This window comes from Sceloporus occidentalis, unplaced genomic scaffold, assembly GCF_023333645.1.
Source record: "Sceloporus occidentalis isolate IW3139 unplaced genomic scaffold, rSceOcc1.0.p SCAF_2, whole genome shotgun sequence".
Classification (NCBI taxonomy): Eukaryota; Metazoa; Chordata; class Lepidosauria; order Squamata; family Phrynosomatidae; genus Sceloporus; species Sceloporus occidentalis.
In genome coordinates, this window is record NW_028316982.1 from 212,485,441 (window position 1) to 212,509,249 (window position 23,809).

Below are 23,809 nucleotides of genomic sequence, written 5' to 3' on the forward strand. Positions count from 1 at the left end.
AGCATGTAGACCACATCCTTTCAATGAAATAGGAACCTATCCCTAAGATTTCTGTTATTTCTGACTCTGGTATTAAATTTTCTGTTAAAGTAGTAATGTCCAGAAACACATCTACTTCACAAACTGGGGCATGCCTTTACAGCTCTTTCATTCACTGTTGATTTGGGGCCATGGCTATATAATATGTGTGCCTCTTCAAATATTGCTGGACTGCAGTTCCCATAAGAACTGGCCAGCACTGCCAATGATAAGGCATAAGCAGAGCTGTCTAATCCAACTTCTGAAGTGCCACGTATTCTGCCTCTCTGTTACACTAAGATTATCTAAAGGATCACATACATGGATATGTTTGAATTAGCGAACACACGTTGAAGATATGGCAAATCTATGGACTATTACAAATCTCTTAAAGTTCAGCAAAAATGCACGAAAAATTTCAATTCATTTGGAAATATCAGTTTTCTTGCATCTGTTAGCCATTGCATTTGTTACAAATAAATAAAAACACATGTGGAAGTGATTTAGGTGTTTGCCTTCTGTATTTCTGGGTATTGTGAAGTTGGGGGAAGGATGGTTACAAAAACAATGGCTACAATAGAGATCTGATATTATGGCCTTCTTTTACAGGCTTTATGCCTTTTGTTCTTCAACTTGTTTTGGGAGGGAGAAAGGGAGCTTTCTGCTTGCATGAAAACATTCTCCCTGTAAAATCCAAAATCTCAAGGTGCAGACGTGTACATTTTTGTGACTCCAACAGTATCACTTTCTACCTACTGTATGATTTTTTTTTAAAAACCATCTTTGCCTCGTGACTGAACGAGTGCCCTTTAAAAGCTTGGATCTTTTGGTTGCCCCAGTCAGCAATAGGGATTTGTGATTTTACTTAATGGTCAATACAGATATTCCTACAGTATATAGCTACAGGAATCTGATTTTTGGAAGCTGTCTTTGGCCACTGGATGTCACTCTTGTTTCACATAAAATAGCTTGAAGTTTACTTTCATCAAGCTAGAGTAAAATTAGACCAGGGTTGAGAACTGTATGGCTCTCCAGATGTTGTTGAGCTACCTAGTAACCCTAACCAGTAGAACCAATGATGAGGAATGCTGGGTGTTGCCATTTCACTACATCTGGGCAACCACGTAATTTCTACTCGATTTAGGCAATCACCAGTATAGCTTGATCAGATCAGCCTGAGACAAAGCTAACTGTTTAACTGGTGTTTCCAGGATATTTGCCCCTCTTCCCCAACTGGACATTGAACAATTGTTTTATAGCCATTCTTTCCTGTCTCATTATTCTTGCTGCTTTTATTTGATGCTGCATTTATGGATTTGCCTTCACATCCAAGTGAAGATATGGAATGTCATATGGAATGAACTAATTCATTTCAATTTACCTTAGGAACACTTAAGAACATTTTATCTTACCTTAGGAATATTTTCTTGAGTGCAAGTCCTAAAGATGAGAGATTGATTACCACTTCCTGTCATAACTACCATTATGCTATTTTTTCTTTGGTCCTAGCCTAAGAGAAGCCAGTTTCTGATTGAATAATGGATAATGGATATTGTTTCAATACTTTTGAACAATCGGTATTCTGCAACCCTGAGGCATAGAGAATATGTAGCTTAAAATGTATTATGCAGGTCTTCACGCATAGCTCTTTTGCATCTGCTGTCACCAGGAAGGTCTGGAAGTGAGCACTTTCACAGGACTAATCAGCATTGTCATAGTCCTGCATAATTGTGGTGTTGTCTACTTGAACACTATAATTTGTATGCATATAAACTCTAGCGCCAAATTCCTGTTTGTGCACTACAATAGTGATTTCCTTTTTTCCAGGGTCACACAATAGTGATGAGGGAAGCCAGATAGAATCTGCTGGCTCCAAGGTTCTTGTTTTTTTTTGGTGTCATCACACTTCTGAGGCCATGACGGTTTTCTTTCCACTAGTGTTGTCTATGCGAGCATAGTAAAGCAAGAGGAATAGGGCAGAAGTGTGGTACTCTGCAGTTAAATAGGAAGCATTACAAATGTCATGAAATAAACACAAGAACCTCCAAGCAAAACAATACTACAGCCAAAGGAAGATTTCTACATTTTCATACACTTCCAAATATCCAAGCTATTAAAAAACTCCTCAATGCATCACCATGATGCAGTGCCATATCTAAAATATCAATAATTCACAAATAAAGAGTTAATTTACAAGCAAAGTAGCCATAAATAAAACTTTTTTTATTCTTTGATGTAATTTACAAGCTACCAGGTACCATGTATTTTACACTGGTCATTTTAAAATTGATGCAGTCACAGAATGTCCCAGATGGAAAAGAAAACTGTTGATGATGAAGTAAAAGGATTTTAAGATAAAAGCAAAGTAATACTGTAACAGGTAAGTGGCAAAAAAGCAGGTTTGCCATAATAAAATCAGACTTGTAATGTTTCATGAGTTCTGGCTGATAATGAAAACTGAGTGCCATGCGATTCTCAGCTTTATTGCCTGCAATCTGGCTAGTGTCAGTACAGTCCTCTTTCTTTTCTTGCAGTTATTAAAATGAAAGAGTTAAAAACTATAGCAGCAACAAGCAAACCCTGTGACAGGAAGGCAAGGGTTAAAGAACTAAAAAAAAAAGTTTATACAGTGTGCTTAAGGAAGGTCTTTAGAGTTTATCTTCCATCAGCTGGAGTTCGACTGAGTGACAACATGATTCGGGCAAATCGCTCGCACAGTTCATGGGTGGAATAAGAAGGTAACTTTGGTGGGTCATTGAAACCTTTAATTTCTGTAGAACAATCTAACAATTTTGGCAGGAAGTCTGTCAGCTTTTCTTGCAAGTTAGCTGTGAAGATAAAAAACAAACAAAACATTTATAACCAGCTAAGTAGACTTGAGTATTATTGAACAGTGTGAGAATGCATCTGTTGGGGTTTGAGAGCACTTAAAAAAGGAAAAGAAAGCTGGTCTTACATATTTTACTCTTGACAAGTTGCACAAATACTAACAGAATTCTGGAAACTGGGCAAATTTAATTTGGAGTAGAGAAGACGGAGAGGCAATGGGACAGTTATCTTTAATCATCTGAAGAGGAGCAATAATAATAATAATAATAATAATAATAACAACAACAACAACAACAACAACTTTATTACGCCCATTTGGCCAGCACAAGAAGAAGAGCTATGTCATACAGTTTTTCATAACCTATCTGATGTGGTAGATTGACAGTATTGTTTCCCAATATGCCATGGATCAGTCCCCTATTTGTGCCCACTGCCTACTAATGTTCCTTTTTTATTTTGGAAAACTGCTGTGAATTGGGAGCCAATAGCTTGTACAGATCACCACTTTGAAAGTTCTGATGCAGAATATGGATCAAGACTTTCTGCTGTTTCAGAGGACATCAACAAATGGATTCAAAACACAAGAAAGGGGTTTACATGTAAACTTCAGATTCATGATAGGAAGAGCTGTTCAATAAAGGAATGGACTATCTCAGAAGGTGGTGGACTCTCTTTCTTTTGACGTTTTTATATGTAATATAAAAGGAATATGTAATAAAGTAATATGAATTTTTTGGATACAGCACTGAAAGCACTTGGCTGAGGAACACACTCAAACATAGTCAGTGCACTTATGTCCAAAATAAGTAGCATGATGAGTATATGCAGATGCTGTTTCACAAATAACTTGATGACAATGACATAAAAACCAATGAGAACTGGCATTACTTTTAATATTATTATCAACCTGTCAAAATTTGATGTGTGATCTCTGAATGTGTTTTTAAGAATAAGCTGATTTCAATCTGAACTTCAGACCCCTCATCATATATATCATTTTAGGGACATCATTCCTCTGAGTGCAACTAATAATGCAACTAATTAGGATTTCTTGTTTTCAATTATATCATTATTTGTACTAAAGCAACCATACTATGAAAAGTAACTTACGCTCCATTTCTTGTCCAAGATATGAGCACCATCGATTCCTCATATCTTCTACAGCAACAATATCCTTTTCCTCTGTTTCATCCACCAACAATAAAGGCAGACATGGGACTATAAGCTCATTCATAATTTCTAGACCCTTATTTACTTCATCATCATCTCCAGATTCAAACTGTGCTGCAGCACACTCATTTAACTTCTTCATGGAAGATCAAGAGAAAATAAACATTAGTACTCACATTGTGTATACTGAACCCATTTTCCAAATGGATTCTAAAAATGCAACTTATCAACAAATTACTGAGAAAGAGAGACTCTTTTCATAATCATGTGACTGCTTAACCCATGACAGATTACTATACCAAATAAGGTAGAGATAGTATTTTTATCGCTGAATCTTAGAATGTGTACCAAAGAGTTTGCCCTTGAGCATCTCTGCCCATCATAACTGAATGTAAAATTGGCTCAGATAGGAAACAGGCAGAAATGTCTCAAACCAAGCCAAAATTCAGTACAGCTACATTCAGAAAAAACTATTTTGTCAAGTAATCATGCATACTGGATCTGAAATCGTCTTACATAACTTCCACAGAGTTCTTACATTTTATGTATCTGTTTCTTACTGTGATGGTCTTTTACCAGTAACACTCAAAAAACAGTTTCTTACAATAGGAATCCAGTAACCATTGTTTTAATTAACACATATAAATACACATTCAAAATACACTGAAGCACAATGCGTAAGAATAACCAGAAGAGTGAAAGAGTCTTTAAATGAATTAATGGGAATTTGGACAAAACATCTGAAAACTACTTTGAGTTATGATTTGAAGGTTTTTTTTTTTTACAAAATGATGTACTTATGATGTTTGATATCAGAAAGACTCCTGAAGTTGTATAACATATGTTGGAAATATGAGCAAAAAGAGGGAACTTGTGGTGCATGTGAGAAAACACTAGGTTTCGATACATTCTATAATGGAAGATATTCTGAAATTAAAGCCAGAATATTTTTTTGGGAGGGGGGAATCCTGGAAGAACCGATAGAGAAGAAATATGGAAGAACTGTCCAATACATGTTCAATGCAGTGAGAACATTGTATGTGCAAAAATGGAAGGATGTTGATATCTATCATAAGAAGAATGGTTAATAAAGCTACAGAAATGGATAAAATGACAAATTTGATTAAATACAAGATCTGTTAGCAATTTTGAAAAAGAATAGGAACTGATAATTGACTTTATGAGAAAATATTGGGTAAAAATAACAATTTTAAATATTGGGTAAAAATAACTATTTTAGGATTTGAAAAATAGTACAATAAGGAGGAAAGAAGTAGCAAAATCACTTAAAGGATATAATGCACAGTCTAACTGAATCATGTCAATAAGACTGCAGGGAAAACCCATCAACATGACCATAATCAAAGTTTATGCTCCAACTACAGAGACAGAAGTAGAAGAAAAAGAAAAAGAAAGATTATCTGCTGGAGTCTTGGAAGAAATTGATCACACCCCAAAGCATGACTTTTTAGAAAACAAAAATATGGGGGAAAAATAGGAGTAGAATCCAAGATTGTAACAAATTTATCCTAGGACCAAGAAATAAAGGAGGAGGGTGATTAGCTGAATTTTGCATGGCCAACCATTTTTTTAATCACAAACACATTCTTCAAGCAACCAATGTAGAAATCAAATAGACTGCATAATCAGAAGCAGAAGATGAAAAAGCTTCATTTTCTCTGCAAAAACAAGTCCAGGAGAATATTGTGGCACAGAACATGAACTGTTAATATTAAAAATTAGAGCAAAGATAAAGAAGAACACTAAGGGCCAAAACAGATGGCCCTGAAGGGGCAGCTTCACATTGCCCCTTTTGAGTGCTGGATCCACTGCACACCACAGCCCTGATCCATCTATTTTCCAGCTCAAAAAGAAGCGGCAAAATGCTGCTCCTTTTTTAGCCTGCAACAGGGCATCCTTTCCGCTACAGTTTTGCAGCACTCCTGCATATAAAAGCCATGCCACAAGAGCGCTGCGATGCTGCTGACCATCTGGTTGCGCGGGCAGTATGACACTGGCTTGGGGGCATTGTTGGGGCGTGATGCATCTGAATACCACGTCCTCATGCCGCCCCCAAGCCGGCACTTACTTACCTAAAGTCTGTTTCGGACCTAAGTCAACCACTGTGGCAAAATACAATCTGAAGAACATAGCAGTACAATTTAAAGAGAACACAAGATTTGCACTATTAAGCTTAACTGAGCAGGAGCATGAAGAACTTTGGACTGAAGTCAGAGATATTGCTAGGGAGGAATACAAATAACAACTATCTGCAGGAAAAGAAACAAATAAAAGCCTCAGTGGATGAGGTATAAACTCTTTAAGTAATTAAGGAAAGAGGAGAAGCAAAAGTAAAAGGTGACAGAAAGAGTGTTAGAACTCTGAAAGCAACTGACTTCTGCGCAGGGACAAGGAGAACTATTATAATATTCAACACAAAGAAACACACAATGATAACAGAAAACAGAATAGGTCCACAAAATCTGAGAACTCCAAGGGCAGTTTATGACAAGAGTGGGGATGACCAGCAAAAGAACGCATTACATGACAAAGCAGAAATAAAAAGATGACGGAAGCAATATACCGAGGAACTATATAAAAGAGATGAAAGGATGACAGATTAATTTAAGGAAGAACCATTTGAAGATAAACCTACCAATTTAGAAAATGACATGGAAGCTGCACTCAGAGCACTTGGGAGGAATAAATCACTAGGAACAAATGGAATACACTCTTACCTCGGGATACGAATGCGCCGGGATACGAAATTTCCGGGTTACGAAAAAAAAAATATATTTCCGGGTTACGAAGGTTATTCCGGGTTACGAATAACCTTTTGGTGCTTTTCGGCGCTATTTCGCACCAAATCGCGGCTTCTCTCCATTAGCGCCTATGGCTTTCTCGGCTTACGAAGCCTTCCGGGTTACGAAAATGGCGGCGGAACGGATTAATTTCGTAACCCGAGGGCCGAGTGTACCAATAAAGCAGCTTCAAGTTACAGAGACAGAATCTACTCTAATTATAACTAAAATATGAAAACAATAGAATGGCCCAGATTACAATCCCCAAGAAAGCCAAAGTTCTAAAGAATTCTGGATTATTATATAATATAACAATATAAGAACCTGCTCAGTAATTATATAACAGTTTAAAAAAATTAAAAAAAATAATTAAATTACTATTTCACTAGTTAACTGATATTTGCACCCTATTTGAATCAAAAGGTTGCAGAATTAGAAAGGCGGTATTTGCATTCTACTTACTAATAAGCATTCTCTTCTATAATGAGATATCAGTTCTTCATCGTGTCCTCTATACAGGCCTCTTGATGAGAGCTCTTTGTTTTTATGGTAAGCACAGATGAGGTACAGCAAGGCTTCATGAAAACTAGCACACACAGAAGAGAAAATATTTTTGCATAGCACAACAATATGGAACATTAGCTAGGCACTACAAATGGTTTCTTCTGGTTTACAATACTGTATAATTTCTCTCCCAATGTTCCAATGTCTACATCTTTGTTCTATAGACAAATTTCTACTATGACTGTGATGGGAATCTGAATTTTACAAGGGAGATTGGGATAACACAAGGAAGGGGAGCACCTTCAACAAGCATATTATTTATCAGCTCAGTGCTGAAACATATGTTTGGTGTATGGGTCTAGCCATGACTGTAGGCTGTGTTTTTATTCATCGGTGCAGGAGACCCAATCTGAACTGGGACTACAGCAGGTAGCAAAGAACACTCCCCCTCCCCCTGAGATGCTACGCAAGCATCTATATTTAGATTAGTCTTTCTGCACTGGCCATCTGCACATTCAATAAAGTGACTAACATTAATAAAAACTGGACAGACCTATCCACTTGTCTTGAAAATTCAAAGTTACTCTCTCCTGTGATACATATATAGATTGATAGATATGCCTGTGCACACAAGTAAATTTTGGACAGTACTTTTTTTCAAGGTTTAGAGAAGCAGTTTGTGGATTCCCTTACTTCTTCTTTTGAAAGAGTTCCAATCCCACCATGAGATATACAGTAGTATCTCTGAAATTTCTGTATTCTTGGTGCCACCACTGTATATAAAAGAAAAAAAAAAGATTTGAGGTATTATAAAATCCATACTCTACTCCTTACTACTGCAACTTTGCAGTACTTTGGATAATGCCTCCTTTACATGGTAACAGTGAAGAAAAAAAAGTCTAACTTTCTGTACCACTTCTTTAACACACACTGACTTTCCACAACAATGGGAAAAGGGTAAGAAAACTGTTCTCTTGAAACTATTTGCAAGCAAATTTAATTTCAAAGGCTGTAGATCCCGATAATCATAATTCCCAACAAGAAGATAAATATTTCCTATAACCCTCGAAGGCTCATTTTCTCTGAAGGACTTTAAATATCATTTATTTTAGTTTGCCACATATAAGAAGTATTTCAAGTATAATACTAGCCTCATAATCTTCCATGTTGACTTCACCTGGCTTTATCATTTCAATTTTGGCTTGAGCCACTTTCATTATGTTGCGACACCTTAAGAAAAAAGAAAGGGGGAAAGAAACAAATAACAATAATTACAAAATATAATCACATCAGATCAACAGTCTGTCTTTCTTTGTGTAGTACCTGTACCAAACAAAGAGGGCTGATTTCTGTAGAATGTTTTCTTTTTTTACTTGTGGGATTTATGCAGAATGAGAAAGGCAATTGGGGGGATGCCTGGGACAACTGTTGAAATAAAACTGCTGCTTCCCTTTGTTGTTATGAGTGGGTTTATAGGGATGGGGGCAGCAAGTGATTGCCCTGTTAATGAGTATGCATCTTTAAATTAAGGGTGAGGAAATTCCTTTGCAACCAGGCATACATTTAGGCTGAAACTGATACCACAATGATGGCAGTATTTAGGTGAATTCTTGCATTGCAGTGGAAATTATTATTATTATTATTAACCTTTATTTATGAAGCGCTGTAAATTTACACAGCGCTGTACATACAATCTTTTTAGTTAGCCGGTTCCCTGCCCTCGGGCTTACAATCTAAAAAGACATGACATACTGCACCACGTTGGCTCTCAGTCTTTGAACATTAGCCATAATAAACCAATACAGTGCCCAGTAGCATTTTGTTCATGCTGGGGTTATTAAATATAATTTACCACCTCTTAAAAATATGCAAAGCAAAGACATCAACCCCTTCAGTGAATTCTAATGTTATGTTACAGCAATCCAATACATAAAGAACTGCTGAAACCAACAGGATTTTTCCCTGATAGCATGTTAGATTGGAAGAAAGCATGTGGTAGTCCATTGAGACGATGATCATTGTTAAACTTATTCTGATTCCAATACATGCTCATATTCAAATGATAAGTACCAAGGCCAAAAAATACAAGTCTATGAAGTTCTTTTATTCTATAAGCACATTCCTAGACGGACAGGTTGCTTACCTGTAACAGTATTTCTTCGAGTGGTCATCTGCGAATACATACAAATGGGTTTTACTGCGCCTGCGCAGTGCTGTTCGGAATCTTCTGGAATCACTAGGCAAAGTTTACTTTGCAACATATAGAAACTTTTTGGCGGTAACTCCGCCCACCCGTTATAAGGCCCCTGCCTTCCCGCTCTTTTCCCCAGTTCCGCAATTTTTCCGCCAAGCAGGCGATGGAGAGAGCCAATGAGAGCAGGACACTGAGGGGACGGACGGGTGGGATTTGTATGTATTCGCAGATGACCACTCGAAGAAATACTGTTACAGGTAAGCAACCTGTCCTTCTTCTTCGTGGTCTCTGCGAATCATACAAATGGGTTTAGACTGACAAGCTTAGGTATGCGGCGGAGGGAGTGTCCTGAGACCAAAGCTATGGTAAACCAAAGGTACATTTATTACAACAATAAACACCTTGAACCATAAAAGAGTCAGTCTTATTGTTTTGCACAAACGACATTGCTAAACCTGAGAAGGGAAGATAAGGTCGTGCAAGACCTATCCCATTGAAATAGTGCAAACCAACATTCACAGAATGGAAACAGAAGGCATTATAAATTAAATGCTGAAACACAACAATCAGTAGTGCAATCAATGCAACCCTGAAACCAGCACAGCCCTCCCGAAAGCTGCGTCTCGGATGGCTCTGGTGTCCAACCTATAGTGTTTTATAAAAGTCAATGGCTGGGACCAGACAGCAGCCTTACAGACATCCTCCAGGGGAATCCCTGACAGAAATGCAGAAGATGCCGACATTGACCTTGTGGAATGGGACCGGACCCTGCCCGGGAGAGGCTTGCCCAGCAGTTCATAGCAGAGGTGGATGGTACCAGCCACCCATTTGGAAAACCTCTGCGCAGACACGGGCAACCCCTTCTTCGGCTCCGAGTAGCATTGGAAAAGTCTCTCGGACCGACTGGAGGCAGCAGTTCTGTCTAAATAAAACGCCAGTGCTCTCCTGACATCAAGAGAGTGCAGGCGTCACTCCGCATCCGACGTCGGATTGGATGCGAGGGTAGGCAGCACAATGTCCTGGCACATGTGAAACGCAGATACTACCTTCGGCAAGAAAGTAATGTCTGTCTGGAGGACTACCTTGTCCTTGTGGAACCTCAAAAAGGGCTGGTCCCTCCGTAAGGCACAGAGTTCGCCCGCACGGCGGGCAGAGGTGATGGCCACAAGAAAAGCGGTTCTCGAAGTCAATAGTCTCAAGTCCGCTGTGGCCATCGGTTCAAAGGGCTTGGATTGGAGAGTGGACAGTACCGCCTCCAAACTCCAAGCCGGTGTCGGTACCGACACAGGAGGATACAGGTTGGCACAACCCTTGAGGAACCCCTTCACCAAGGGGTCCTTGAAGAAAGAAACCCTCCCCCCGAACTGATATTTGGCACAAATGGCAGACAAATAGCACTTGATGGATGCAAGAGATAGCCCCTCATCCAAAAGTGCCATCAAAAACTCCAGCACCACTGGAGTGGACACTTGAGCAGGAGACAAGCCTTTTTGGTCCAGGAACAGGCCAAATTTCCTCCACTTGGAGGCATAGGACCGCTGGGTGGAAGGTTTCCTTGCAGCCAGGATCACCGTCCTCACCACCTCTGGCAGGGCAGTCAGGGCTGTATCCTCCAGGCTACCAGCGGCAGGCTCTCGATGTCCGGGTGGAGAATCCTCTCGTCCTGGATCGACAGCAGGTCCGGACGAGGATCGAGGCGGAGAAAGCATCTCTTGGAAAGGTGAAGAAGGGATGCAAGCCAGGGCTGTCTCGGCCACCACGGGGTGATCAGGATCGCATGCGAGTGGTCCGTTGTCATCTTGGACACTACCCTGATGATGAGAGGGAACGGAGGGAACGCGTAGAGAAGCTCCCCCGTCCAGAGGAAGGCGAATGCGTCTCCGAGGGATCCGTCCATCGACTTCCTGGAGCAGAACTGGGGACAGTGGGTGTTCCACCTGGTCGCGAAGAGGTCGATCCGGGGGGTTCCCCACCGGTCGAAGAGATCGCTGACCATCTTGGGATGGAGCCTCCACTCATGGCACACCGACGGGGATCTGCTGAGGCGGTCTGCCAGCTCGTTGTCCTCTCCTGGAAGGTGAATCGCCTGAAGGAGGATTTGTCTTTGGATGCACCAGTCCCAGATGCGGAGCGTCAGGTCGAGCAGGGTCTTGGATCTGGTGCCTCCTTGCTTGTTGATGTAATACATCACGGTGGTGTTGTCCGTCCTCAGGAGGACCACCTTGCCTGTGACGGTGAACTCGAACACCCTTAATGCCTTCTCCACTGCCAGCATCTCCAGGGCATTGATGTGGAGGAGCTTGTCCTGGGCGGACCACCTGTCCTTGACGACCAAGTCGAGCAGGTGGGCGCCCCAACCCTCCAGGGATGCGTCGGTTGTCAGAGTCAGCTGTGACTGGGGCTGATGAAAGGGCATCCCGGTGCCGACGTTGCGGAAGTCCAACCACCATCTCAGGGAAGCAGCTACCGGTCTCGGTACCGTGAGCCACTTGGACGGAGGGTCCTCCATCGGAGAGAAGGCAGAGAGGAACCAGGACTGGAGCGGTCGGAGGCGAAGCCTTGCCCAAGGTGTGACAAACGTCGTTGATGCCATGTGGCCCAAAGCGACCTGGACATCTCTGGCCCTCACCCTTCTGTGGGAGATGCAAGGTCTGAGCGACGCAGTCAAGGCCTGGAAACGGTCTGGAGGGAGAAAGGCGGAGCATCTTTTGGAGTCGAGAATTGCCCCGATAAACTTGACCTGCCTGGTTGGGGCGAAGTGGGATTTTTCCCTGTTGACGACCAGTCCAAGGGAGTCCAAGAGGTGCTGGGCGAATGAGACTGCCTCCTGCAGTTCGTGTGGAGACTCGGCGGCAAACAGCCAGTCGTCCAGGTAAGGGAAGACCATGAAGCCCTTCTGATGAAGGTATGCCACCACCGGTGCCATGCACTTTGTGAAGACCCGTGGAGCCGTGGCCAAGCCGAAGGGAAGGACGTTGTAGCGGTACGAGGTGGAGCCGACAGCGAAGGCGAGGAATCTCCGGTGGGATTCCCGGATCCCGACGTGGAAGTAGGTGTCCTTCAAGTCGACAGTCGCGAACCACAGGCCCTGGTGGAGCAGAGGCAGAATGGAAGCCAAGGTTACCATTCGAAAGCGAGGGTATTCCAGGGACAAATTCAAGTGTCTCAAGTCTAGGATGGGCCTGATGCCCCCATCCGCTTTCGGTACCGTAAAGTACCTGGAGAAGAAGGCTCTGGGACATTGGTCAGGCGGTAAAGGGGAGATGGCCCCTTTTCCCAGCAAGGTGCGCACTTCGTCGAGAAGGGTGTCCGAGGGGGGAGTGGACATGAAGGCTCCAGTTGGAGGGAGCTCTTCGAACTCGAGGGCATATCCCCTACGGACAATGTTGAGAACCCACGAGTCCGATGTTATTGAGGCCCAGGCGTTAGCGAAGGGCCTCAAAATGTCCAGAAAGAAGGGGGGTGAAAGAGAGGCGAAGTGCGCTGCGTCCCTTCAGGCTCTCTTCTTCCCCTGGTCGGTGTCCTGCCGGCGGGACTTGCGGTACCGAGGCGGGAAGTTACGACGGCCAGAGGAGGAGGAAGACTGCGAGGGGTAGCGACTTCTCTGGGAGCCCTGTTGTTGGGACTGTCGATCCCGAGGGGAGGTCCCCTGAGACTGACCTTGCAGCTGCCATGGGCGCTGACTCTTCCGAAATGGAGAAGCAGGTGCAGAGGACATGCCATGCTTCTTAGCTGCCGCCTTCATCCTGAACTTACTGTTCAGGCGGTCGTCAGTCTCCGCATGGAAGAGCCCGGTCCCGTCGAGTGGCATGTCCTCGATGGCCACCTTGACGGTAGGGTTGAGGTCCGAGGCCCTCAACCAAGCGTGTCGCCTGAGTGCCATGGAAGCAGACATGGCCCTCCCTGCACAGTCAGCCATATTTCTGGAAGTGGTGATGAGCCAGCTTCCGATGGAGTGAGTCTCATCCCTGACCTCGACCAACTGCCTCTGGACGTCATCCGGGATGTCCGGGATGAGAGGGGAGATACGTTCCATGAGGGTTTGGACGTATGCCCCCATGCAGGCGGTATAATTGATGGCCTTTACCACCAGGGCCGCTGCCGAGTAGGCCTTCTTGGCCAGGCCATCCACCTTCTTCGCCTCCCGGTCGACAGGGGAGGTAGCCTGCTTCGGCACGAAGCTGTGTTGAGCTCCCTCAACAATAGCCGAATTGGGCCTGGGGTGGTCAGCCAACCAGGGACAGCTTGCCGGGGCGACTCTGTAGAGACTCCACCTTGCGGGACGAGGCAGACAAGTTGGCCGGAGAGTCCCAAGACCTCTGAACTATGGTCTGGAGAGATGGTAGCAGGGGAAGGCAAGGTGGTGTGGGCACCCGTCCATGAACCCGACGTTCCACCGGATCCTGAGCATCATCGTCCGGGAAAGCAAGCTCGATGTCGAGGGCCCTGGCCATCTTCACGACGTGCTCACTAAAAGAACGGACGTCGTCCGATGGGGAAGAAGGCTCAGGATTGTTCATCCTCTGGGGAGAAGCCGACACCAAGAGGACATCTTCTTCCTCGGACGGCACCTCGGACGGGGGCACGGGCTCATCATCAGAGTCCAAGTCAGAGGAGAGGACGTCAACCACTGTGACTTGGGATCTCGGACGGCGCGGGATGGGATCAGCCGAAGAGCGCGAGCGCCGGCGAGGCGGAGATGGAGGCCTCTCGAACACGGAGACGGCCGAAACCGATCTGGCAGACGTGCCCTCCTGTGGGTCAGCCGGATGGGGGTTCAATCTGGTGAACTCTCTGAGCGCCACCTCCTTCATGACCGACATGAAGTATCGGCCCGACTGGGTGTCCAGGAACAGATCCGGCGCCTCCTGTGGGCGGGGCGGTTGTCCATCGCCCTCATCCTCGGAATGGGGAAGCGAGAGGTCTCCAGAAGGGAGGGCAGGAGCGGTGTCCCCTGTCTCGTGGACGAAGTCCATAGTGGGCTGAGGCGGTGGTGTGACCAGTACCGGAGTCTGCTGCATCTCAGGGGCAGGCTCTGGGTCAAGAGCTGCCGGAGTGGAAGCGCGAGCCTTCTTAGTGGGGGAACGCCTCTTGTCCTTAGCCTTGGGCAAGTCGGTCCCGGCTTGCTCCTTGGCAGGCTTAGACTTCTTAGAGGCAGGGTCACGGCCTGCCCTGTCATGGTGCCTCTTCTTTCCCGGTCTCGGGGTCTCTTCCAACGGAAAGAATGGATTTTCCGGGAGGTCCAGGAGGACAGCAGCCGCTCCCGATGAAGAAGGCCTTGGGGACCTTGCCTTGTCCGAAGACGCTCCCGAAACCGAAGCCAATTCCCTCGGCTTGGAGGCGTGACGGGACGCCTTGGATGATGAAGGCGACGCGAGTTGGGCCTCCGCTCCGGTCCCCTTCCTCGCGTGCGAGCCATCCGATTTCTTCGCAGATTTGGACGACGGCTCGGTGCCCTCAGTCCCCGAAGCCTTATGGGGGCGCTTGGAGGGTTCGTCGGTGGCACTGGGCGGTTTGGAGCCATGGGCCACATCGGAGGTGGCGGGAGGGATTGTCCCGGCCGGGACACACACCACACTGGAAACAGTGGCCCTGACGGATGTCACGCTGGACACGCTGGCCCTGGAAGATGAAGCCGGGGGCGCGGAAGGCGGGACGGATGAAGAGCGGGAACCTCCCTCCTGTACCTTGCCCAGGGCGATCGCTGAGGTGAGCCGGGACTCACGGTTTTTCCGGGCCTGAGAGGAGAGGGACCTGCAGAGCGGGCAGGCCTTGGCGTCATGGTCCTTGCCGAGGCACAGAAGACAGGAAGAGTGCGGGTCCTGGACGGGCACCTTTCCCCCGCAGATGTCACACTTTTTGAAGGGTGCAGGCATCTTGAGAGGACGACACAGCCGAAGGAGAATCCAGAGAACGAGATCAACAGTCCGAAGTTCGAAGTTACCAGGGGCGGGAGACAAAGAATGGTCAAGAGTACAGTCCGAGGTCAAAAACGAAAGTGATTCCAAGCAAGCGAAGCAAGCGAAAGTTCCCTGAAGCAGCTAGCGCGGCGGAAAAAAAGAACTGGGAAAAGAGCGGGAAGGCAGGGGCCTTATAACGGGTGGGCGGAGTTACCGCCAAAAAGTTTCTATATGTTGCAAAGTAAACTTTGCCTAGTGATTCCAGAAGATTCCGAACAGGACTGCGCAGGCGCAGTAAAACCCATTTGTATGATTCGCAGAGACCACGAAGAAGAAACTCTATTTACGTAGCCAAAATAGAAGTATCCCTGGGTCCCTGGAAGCCATCTACAGTTGTTCTACCTCAGGGGTAGGCAACCTTTTTGAGCCGGGGGCCGGGTTGCTGTCCCTCAGACAACTGGGGGGCCGAAGCCAAAAAATAAATAAGTAAATAATTTTAAAAAATAAATAAATAAACCGGGACATATGTAGGACAAACATTTCAAATGGAGGACACTTTTTTTAAAAAAATGGAGGACACGCAAAAAAATTTGCTGATTTTTTAAAAAATGTTAATATAAATGCATGTTTCGGAGGCTTCTATAGACAATTGCCCCTCTTGCCCGCCGCTTGCCCCCCTTGCCTGCCCCTTGCCCGCCTCCTCCTGATAGGCCAAAGGCCCCCGCCCTCATGCGAGAGGCCAAAGGCTCCGGCGGCAATCGGCGGCAGGACCGGGCTGGGGCCGGTCCTAAGGCCTTGTCGGGCCGCATCCGGCCCGCGGGCCGCAGGTTGCCTACCCCTGTTCTACCTAGTCCACTTTGAAGACCATTCCCAGCCAGATACTTATAGTTATATCCCATCTTTCTTTCCCAACATTTAAAGGTATATAAAAATTCTCATAATCCTATAAACTTCATGACCAAATGGAGATTGAAATCTTGAAATCTAGGTCATCTTAATCTATCATTCTAACCATTTACACTGTGATGGTTCTGGGAACGCAGGAAAGCGCTTTCTCTGTGGCTGCTCCTAGGTTTTGGAACTCCCTCCCAAGGGAGGTTTGATCTGCCCCCGTTGTCTTTTTGCTAGCAGCAAAGACCTTGTTTAAACAAGCCTTCAGCCTTGGCTGTGATGTATAACTGGATGTGCTATTTTAATAGCCACTGTGTATGCTAACTGTTTTAATTATTTTTAATTTTAATGTTTTACAAATAGTGTTTTTATTGAAAGTACAGTGCAAAGTGCTGTAAAGCTGCTTTGTATCCCATCTGGAAGACAAGCAGGACATAAATAAATAAATAAATAAATAAATAAATAAATAAATGCTTCCAATGATCTCAGGTTTCTGTGCTCTGCCTTCACTCCAACACTGGGACAATAATCATATGTCTTCCCTACCTAAATGATCAGTCTGCCTGTGAAAGTCATTATTTATACTTAACTATCAGATCTCAATAACAGTCCCTCAAAATTTCTCTGCACAGGACTGAACAAGATTTCCCATATATAAATATAACCTCTATCTGTGAAATCGAAGGCTTTCATGGCCGGCATCCATAGTTTTTTGTGGGTTTTTCTGGCTATGTGGCTGTGTTCTAGAAGAGTTTATTCCTGATGTTTCGACAGCATCTATGGCTGGCATCTTCAGAGAATGTTGGCATAGAAGAGAGCTGGATACTCTCTCTCTCTCTCTCTCTCTCTCTCTCTCTCTATATATATATATATATATATATATATGACCCTGGGTAGGCAGGAATGATTTCCATGTTAATTCCATGTTCTGTTCTTGCTGCCAGGACCTCTGGGTGGAAGGATATGCAAAGGAGGGTTAGTGTCTGCTAATTGGTGATCATTATCTGCTGGGAAAGCCCCTAATCACCCAGACAAAAGGAAAACCAAGGATAATGGTGGCTGTTAACTGTGGGATTTAGTCACCACTTGATGTTTGTTCACTGAGGGCTCTGGAGATTTTTAAAGGCAAAAGATAGTGAAATAATGTATTCACAAATGAACACACTAAAAGCAAATAAAAAAAGTGAGTATAAGCTGGACACTGTTGTTACTGTTTCAAACCTATTAGGAAAAATATAAATTTTAATCGAATAACTATAGTTAAATAAGTAGAGCTATACATAGTGAAAATACCATTTACAACAACCAGGTGCAAGGAAGAGATAAATCTTCTAAACAAACTGTTCAAGAAGTGCCTTCTTTCAGAGTGTCTTTCATAATTACCTTTCATCAAAACTCAAATTATGATCCGCAAACTGCTCCAACAGTGTTCTTTCAATTATTTTCTTTGGTGCCTGATTCTGAATGAAGTACACAATTGCATGATGTAAACGGTAATCACATTCAGGTGGTGTGTCTTCTTGAGCCAGTTTGAGTAACCGTGCATATTCTGATTTTATTGCCTAAAAACAAAACAATTAACAAGAAGCCATTTAATTTGCAATATTCCCATTTTTAAAGTGAAAGGATTCAGTGCATTAAAATGTATAGGCTTTATTCAAACAGTGTCACTGACAATAAACATTCTTTTTAACTTGGGCAATTATTGGGATTCTAGAATTATTGTCTATTTACTAACAACAGCCCTCCCAGTTATTCAATACTTTTATATTGCTGGGGTAACATGATGCACAGGTGTAGTTAGAAAGGAAAAAAATAAAACAAACAAAAACTATTTTAAATTTTAAACTAACAAGGTGTGATTAATAATTTACACTTAGGTATAATGCATCATATTAACCACCAAAAATGTGAGTTCTATATTAACTTATGGCTAAATATCTATAGAATGTAATAACGATTTAATTTCAGCACTCAGCTGAACTGGAACAGATGACACTGAAAGCATACAAAAACAACACAGCATTTTATCCCCACCCCCACTTTTTTAAAAACAAAAACATATGTATTTAAAAACTGTCTGAAAGAAGAAATGTTGCATCACATAGAAATATAGGTTGAGTCCCCCTTATCTCCAAGAAACCTCATTATGTATGTGCAAATACAGGTATTCCATAAAAAAAAACAAACGCTTCTAGTCCCAAACATTTTGGATTAGGGAGACTCAATCTGTAATACATATAATCTAAAATGCTTGGGATGGTAATAAAGTCTACTCTTTACAAATCTAAACTGTTTCTTCATCTTGTTACTCAGGAACTCAAGCATTTCCTGCTTCTATAATTCCATTTCAAAGAGTAATGTAAGGCAAATGGGTACTGCTGCAGCATAAATGTACATGATTGCAACAGAATGAGAAATGTTTGCATAGCAAATCAATAAAATTCTGAAGTAAGTAGGTAGAACTTTATTCCCCACCCCACTAGATAGTGACATCTGCATTATGTGGACCAGCTTTCCAAGACCCCATTTTTCATGGGAAGCTAACCAAAACAAGTGGAGATGCCAGTATCCCAGAGTAATAAAATATATGAAGCAGGAACCTTGCAGACTTTGGAAAAAGCCAAGAGCTGCATTTATAGTATTGCACTTGGCAAACAGAGGTATGAGCAAGCCATCTGGCTGTACACATTGTCCTTTTTCCCCTTACTTGTACAAAGGAGTAGTAAAGTCTTCCATTAATTATGATTCCCCATGGTTAATTAACAACTTCATAACCATTTATATTATTATAAACAATGGTATGAAAGACAACATTACAGCTGAGGTTTCCAACAGTTAACAATTGATAAAATTCTTGTGCACTTGTCCAAAAGGGCTATGTGTTTATTTCCAAAACTGGTACATGTCTGCCTATTAAACAAAATATGGTAGAAGGGGAGTATAATCGCTAGAGCTTAAAATTATGGTATGCCTTTAAAGGAATTGAAATAGAGGTAGGGAAATTATAGTAAAGACCAATCATGGCCAATGGCCCAGTCTAATTATGAGCAGCACAACCTTGAAGATCTAATTATTTCACCTGTCAGAATGCAGCACTGAAGGCTACCTACATAACCATCTAAGATTCCTTGACAGAGGTTACTAGACAAATGTGCTTAATACCTAGTCCTGTTCACAATTCAGTAATTCAAACTGAAATCAACAAGACTTAGGGCCAGTACAGAGTGGCACTAAAAGCTGCCTTCTGGGTAGCTGTGGGTGACTTGGCATGGCATACACACGCTGCATGCCCTCATGATGCCCTGAAGGCATCCAGAGTGCCCCACATTAACTGGCTTCCAGGCATCTTGGGGGTGTGGTGGTTACATGCCACAAGTTCCCAACACACCAGGAAGCCGCCGTGGCCGAAAAAGGAGTAGTTGAAAACCACTGCTTTTTTGGCCGGCACAGCACCGAATTGGGGCTGCCATGGCACCAATTCGTCTTCAGGTGGTGCGTCTTCATGCTGCCCCATCCAGGCCATCTATTTTGGTCCTTACTCGATAAACACTGCTAATATATTTTATCTTTATGTCAGAACACACAAGAACATTTACAATGCCTTCAAAAATCTTGGATGCTGCTATGTTAATATGGTTATCTTTCCAGGAAAAAAAAAGCAACTGTATTGTTTGATAGAAGGAAAATTCCAAGAACAGTCACACTTTTAATAAAAATACAAAAACAAATGGAAAGAAAAAAGTTGAAAGTGGTGATTGTACCTGAAAGAACCCTGCTTCAGGTCCACACCTGTCATACACATTCGTGGCTTTACCTATAGCCATGATAATGCCTTGCATGTTCGGGGTCAGCATTACCTGTCACAGGAGATTTAATATATATAGATACATAGAGATTTTGTGATGAGAAATATAAATTCAAGTCACTCTGTGCCCTTATATTCTCATGCCATATGCAACACATGCATACATATACTGCAGTGACAGCTTGATATCACTGCATTCGTATCACATCCAACACAATAATTATGCAACCTAGATTTATGGTAAAATCACAACAGGAAATGCTTTCAGAATTAAGAGGAAATCGTTTTGCACACGTGCAGAACTTTAAAATGTGCTGTTACCAAGCTGAATTAATACTATAAATCACATCTGTAAGAGTTCCTGGCTTCTGAAACAAAGTATAAAGTACACTACTCTTTTCAGGATTAACGTAATTTCAGATTACAATTCCCAGAGTCTTCAGGCTCAGGGGATTCAGGAAATTGTAGTCCAAAAATGTAATAGGCCATGAATTGTTTAGCCCAGTATTATATTGTTTTCAAACATTTCTCCTTAAGAATTAGTATGACAGTATGAGAGGATAACCATGCATGCTACTGATTATGCAATAAAACACTATCAAAATGCAGTCAACAAGCAGAGACTCATTCACTGGTTGCATATGCAACCCCAGATTTTGTCCATCTCCACCACCCTGCTTTTAATTGTATTTGAATGGTCTTGTGAAAGCAACGCAGAGCAGACAAAATGAATGACAGGGCAGGTAGCCTTTAGGCTTGAAGGATCTACTTTGGCCAGGATTCAATATCACAACTATAGATGTATAACCTAGAGTTATACATCCATAACTGATATGTATTAATGATCCTTACAGTCACACCTGTGGCACTATTGCCATGATTGGACAGTTGGCCCTCTTTCTTCTCCACAATTTTTTAATCTACGGATTCAAGCATCCACGGCTTGAAAATATTCCAAAAAAGTATAAATTCCAAATAGCAAATCTTGATTTTTCATTTTATATAAGGGACACCATTTTGTTTTGCCATTATATTTAATGGGACTTGAACATCCATGGATTTTGTTATCCATGGAGGATCCTGGAACCAAACCCAGCAGATAATAAGGTCCCACTGTAACCTACTTTCCGAGAAATCAGCCACTAAGAGAAGGAAGTTCATTCCTGGCAATTGGGGAATGGGTAGATGATATTTCTACCTCCTGACCTACAAGCGAGGCTGAGACAATCAGAAATATGAGCCTGTCACACTTCCATATCACAGGCTCAGGTGCTGGTGGGAGTGAGGTGGAAACAACATCCACCCATGCCCTAATCATCAGCAGAATGGACCTCTTGCACTCAGCATGGCTGTTCCTCAGTAAAGCAAATGACTAAGGAGTCTATGTAGAATTTCAGATTTTGTTTCTTAATTGCATACTGCTATCCAGCAAGCTGTTAAGACACTGACTCTAACAATCGCAACATCAGCAGGCAAGCAGTTTGAGACCCAAGTGCCATGTGACAAAATGAGCTCCTGTCACTATTCTCAGCTTCTGGCAACCTAGCAGTTTGAAAGCATGTAAAAGTGCAAATAAATACATACACATTGGTGGGAAGGTAACAGCATTCCGTGCAGTCATGCTAGCCGCATGACCATGAGTCTTTGACAACGCCAGCATTGTCCCTCAACTTAGTAATGGAGATGAGCACTTCCCTCTACAGTCGGACCCAACTTGACAATCTTGTCAAAGGGGAAACCTTTACCTTTACCTGAACTGAACGAAGTTCACAAGCTTTCCCCACAGAAATTGACTTCAGTTTACTACAAGTTTTCTGTTCTAGGACACGGGTAAGTTATTTTGTTGCCTCTTTTGTTAAACAATTTGGAATCAGAAATCCTTGCCATCAGTAGTAGAAATTCATCAATAGATCCATTGATCTACTCACCTCTGAGATAAACTCTTTGTATCTACACTGGAAACCACTCAATAAAAGGAGAAGTGGAAGTCTGAGAATACATAGCTAAAGGAGATTGCATCTTCAAAGACTTCTTCAGCGGCCTTCTGACATTGGATCTTTAAAAAAATAACCTAAATGACAGCCTGGCACCTTGTGGATTATCCCCTTGACCTGCACCTCTGTGGGTCCAGTAAGCCTAGGCTGCAGCCATATGGGAGAGGTTGAGGGTGTGTCTACTGCCTGGCCAGAGCATCTATTGCGATTCTGGTAGCTAAAGCATGTCATCCCAACCAATGTATTTCCCTTAATCTACAATCAAGGGGGGGGGGGATATTAGGGCTGAAGAGCATGCTCAACTGTTATATTTTCCATAGTTAATTCTTTTGAGCCACTGGTAGAGTGGAACCACCTGGTAGCATTTAACTCCCAGGTTCAACTGTCAGTGAAATGATACATATTTATTACTGCCAATGTTTGCTAAAAGCAACATGCACCCTTCTATCCCCAGTTAAACTTAAACATCCAGGATTTTCCAGCTCAGGATGCTGGAAGTAGATGGCCTGTCAGCCTGCTTTCTTTCTCAGAGTGTTTGTACATAATACACCAATTTCATTAATTATTAGTAGGCAAGGAACAGTAGTATAGCACAGGTTATCATGTGAACTAATTTCTAATAAAAAACCTTGAATAATAAAGAGTTCTAAAAATTGGACAGCAAATCCCAATTCTGGGGAAATTGGAAAAAAAGCACATCATTTGCATGAAACATAAACTTCATTGTATGTGTGTAATGATATACAGTGGAGTAGCTTTAAAGTTGATTTCTCTTTTGGTCTACATTTTTCTGTACAAAAATAAACACATTTGGAATTATAGGAGGAGTGAGAACCAAATTTTGTACTTGGAATTAATTGTGCATCTATCTGGCTTACTCTTTCACAGGAGTAATTATTTTTAAATTGCAAACTTTCAACCTAATCGTCTCCTTCCCTTTTTACTATGAGCCCAATACTTCACTTAGGCTTTGGGACAATCTGTTCTGCTTTCACTTGTTTTATTTCCTAGGGCTTCCTAGTAACCTAATGAGGAACTTCAGTTGACACTTCATAATCTAATATACCCAATGGCTTTTGCATTAGATTATATTTATGGAATATGCTGCCAATAGAGTCCACTGAAATAATTTCAAAATACATACTTTCAATGCCCATATGGGTCAATATGGTCAATATGGTAAATGTCCAACACACTGTATAAAGGTATCTTTATTTCATGAAGGAGATCTGGCCCTGTAGTTTTTGTTGGTTGTAAGCCCCCATCATCCCTGACAGTGAAGTGACTAGTCTTGATGCCTGGGGCAGAAAAGAACTGCTGTCCAGTAACATCTGAAGGACAACACATTTCTCACATCTGCTTTATTAGACCTAACTATATATATACAAAATTGTGTATATGTCTAGCTTTTGATAATATGTTTCCAGATGCAGCAAGATGAACATCTGAAATACTCTCCTATCTTTCTTGATTATTTGGTTAGTCTTGATAAAGGTACTGCCATTGCTGAGCCTGTATTTTTCTAAATACTGGAGAAATTTATTTCTTTGAAACTAGTTCTTTAAAGCAGTCCACTGGGCCCCAGAAACAGAAATAAATTTATTTATTTATTTATGAAGAATTATGTAGCTCTGTCAAAAATGATGTGTGAAGGGTCTTTTTATTTTTCTATCTGTGGATGATTTCAGTTCAGTTTAGTT

General features: G+C 42.7%; 1 protein-coding gene across 4 annotated transcripts in view; it reads right to left on the reverse strand.

The window, feature by feature from the left end:
- Positions 1-2,220: 2,220 nt before the first annotated feature.
- The window catches only part of USP25 (ubiquitin specific peptidase 25), a 92,734-nt gene continuing 71,145 nt past the window's right edge, over positions 2,221-23,809 (reverse strand). For 3 of the 4 annotated variants that reach the window (XM_089512168.1, XM_089512169.1, XM_089512171.1), the window contains 7 exons: positions 20,072-20,167; positions 17,691-17,869; positions 8,474-8,552; positions 8,016-8,095; positions 7,281-7,404; positions 3,958-4,153; positions 2,221-2,846 (listed from right to left, as the gene is read on the reverse strand). In XM_089512168.1, coding sequence (XP_089368294.1) covers positions 2,674-2,846; positions 3,958-4,153; positions 7,281-7,404; positions 8,016-8,095; positions 8,474-8,552; positions 17,691-17,869; positions 20,072-20,167 — 927 coding nt within the window. In that variant the 3' untranslated portion in view covers positions 2,221-2,673. The remainder of the gene's footprint in view (positions 2,847-3,957; positions 4,154-7,280; positions 7,405-8,015; positions 8,096-8,473; positions 8,553-17,690; positions 17,870-20,071; positions 20,168-23,809) is intronic. The other variant, XM_089512170.1, reaches the window with a different exon arrangement.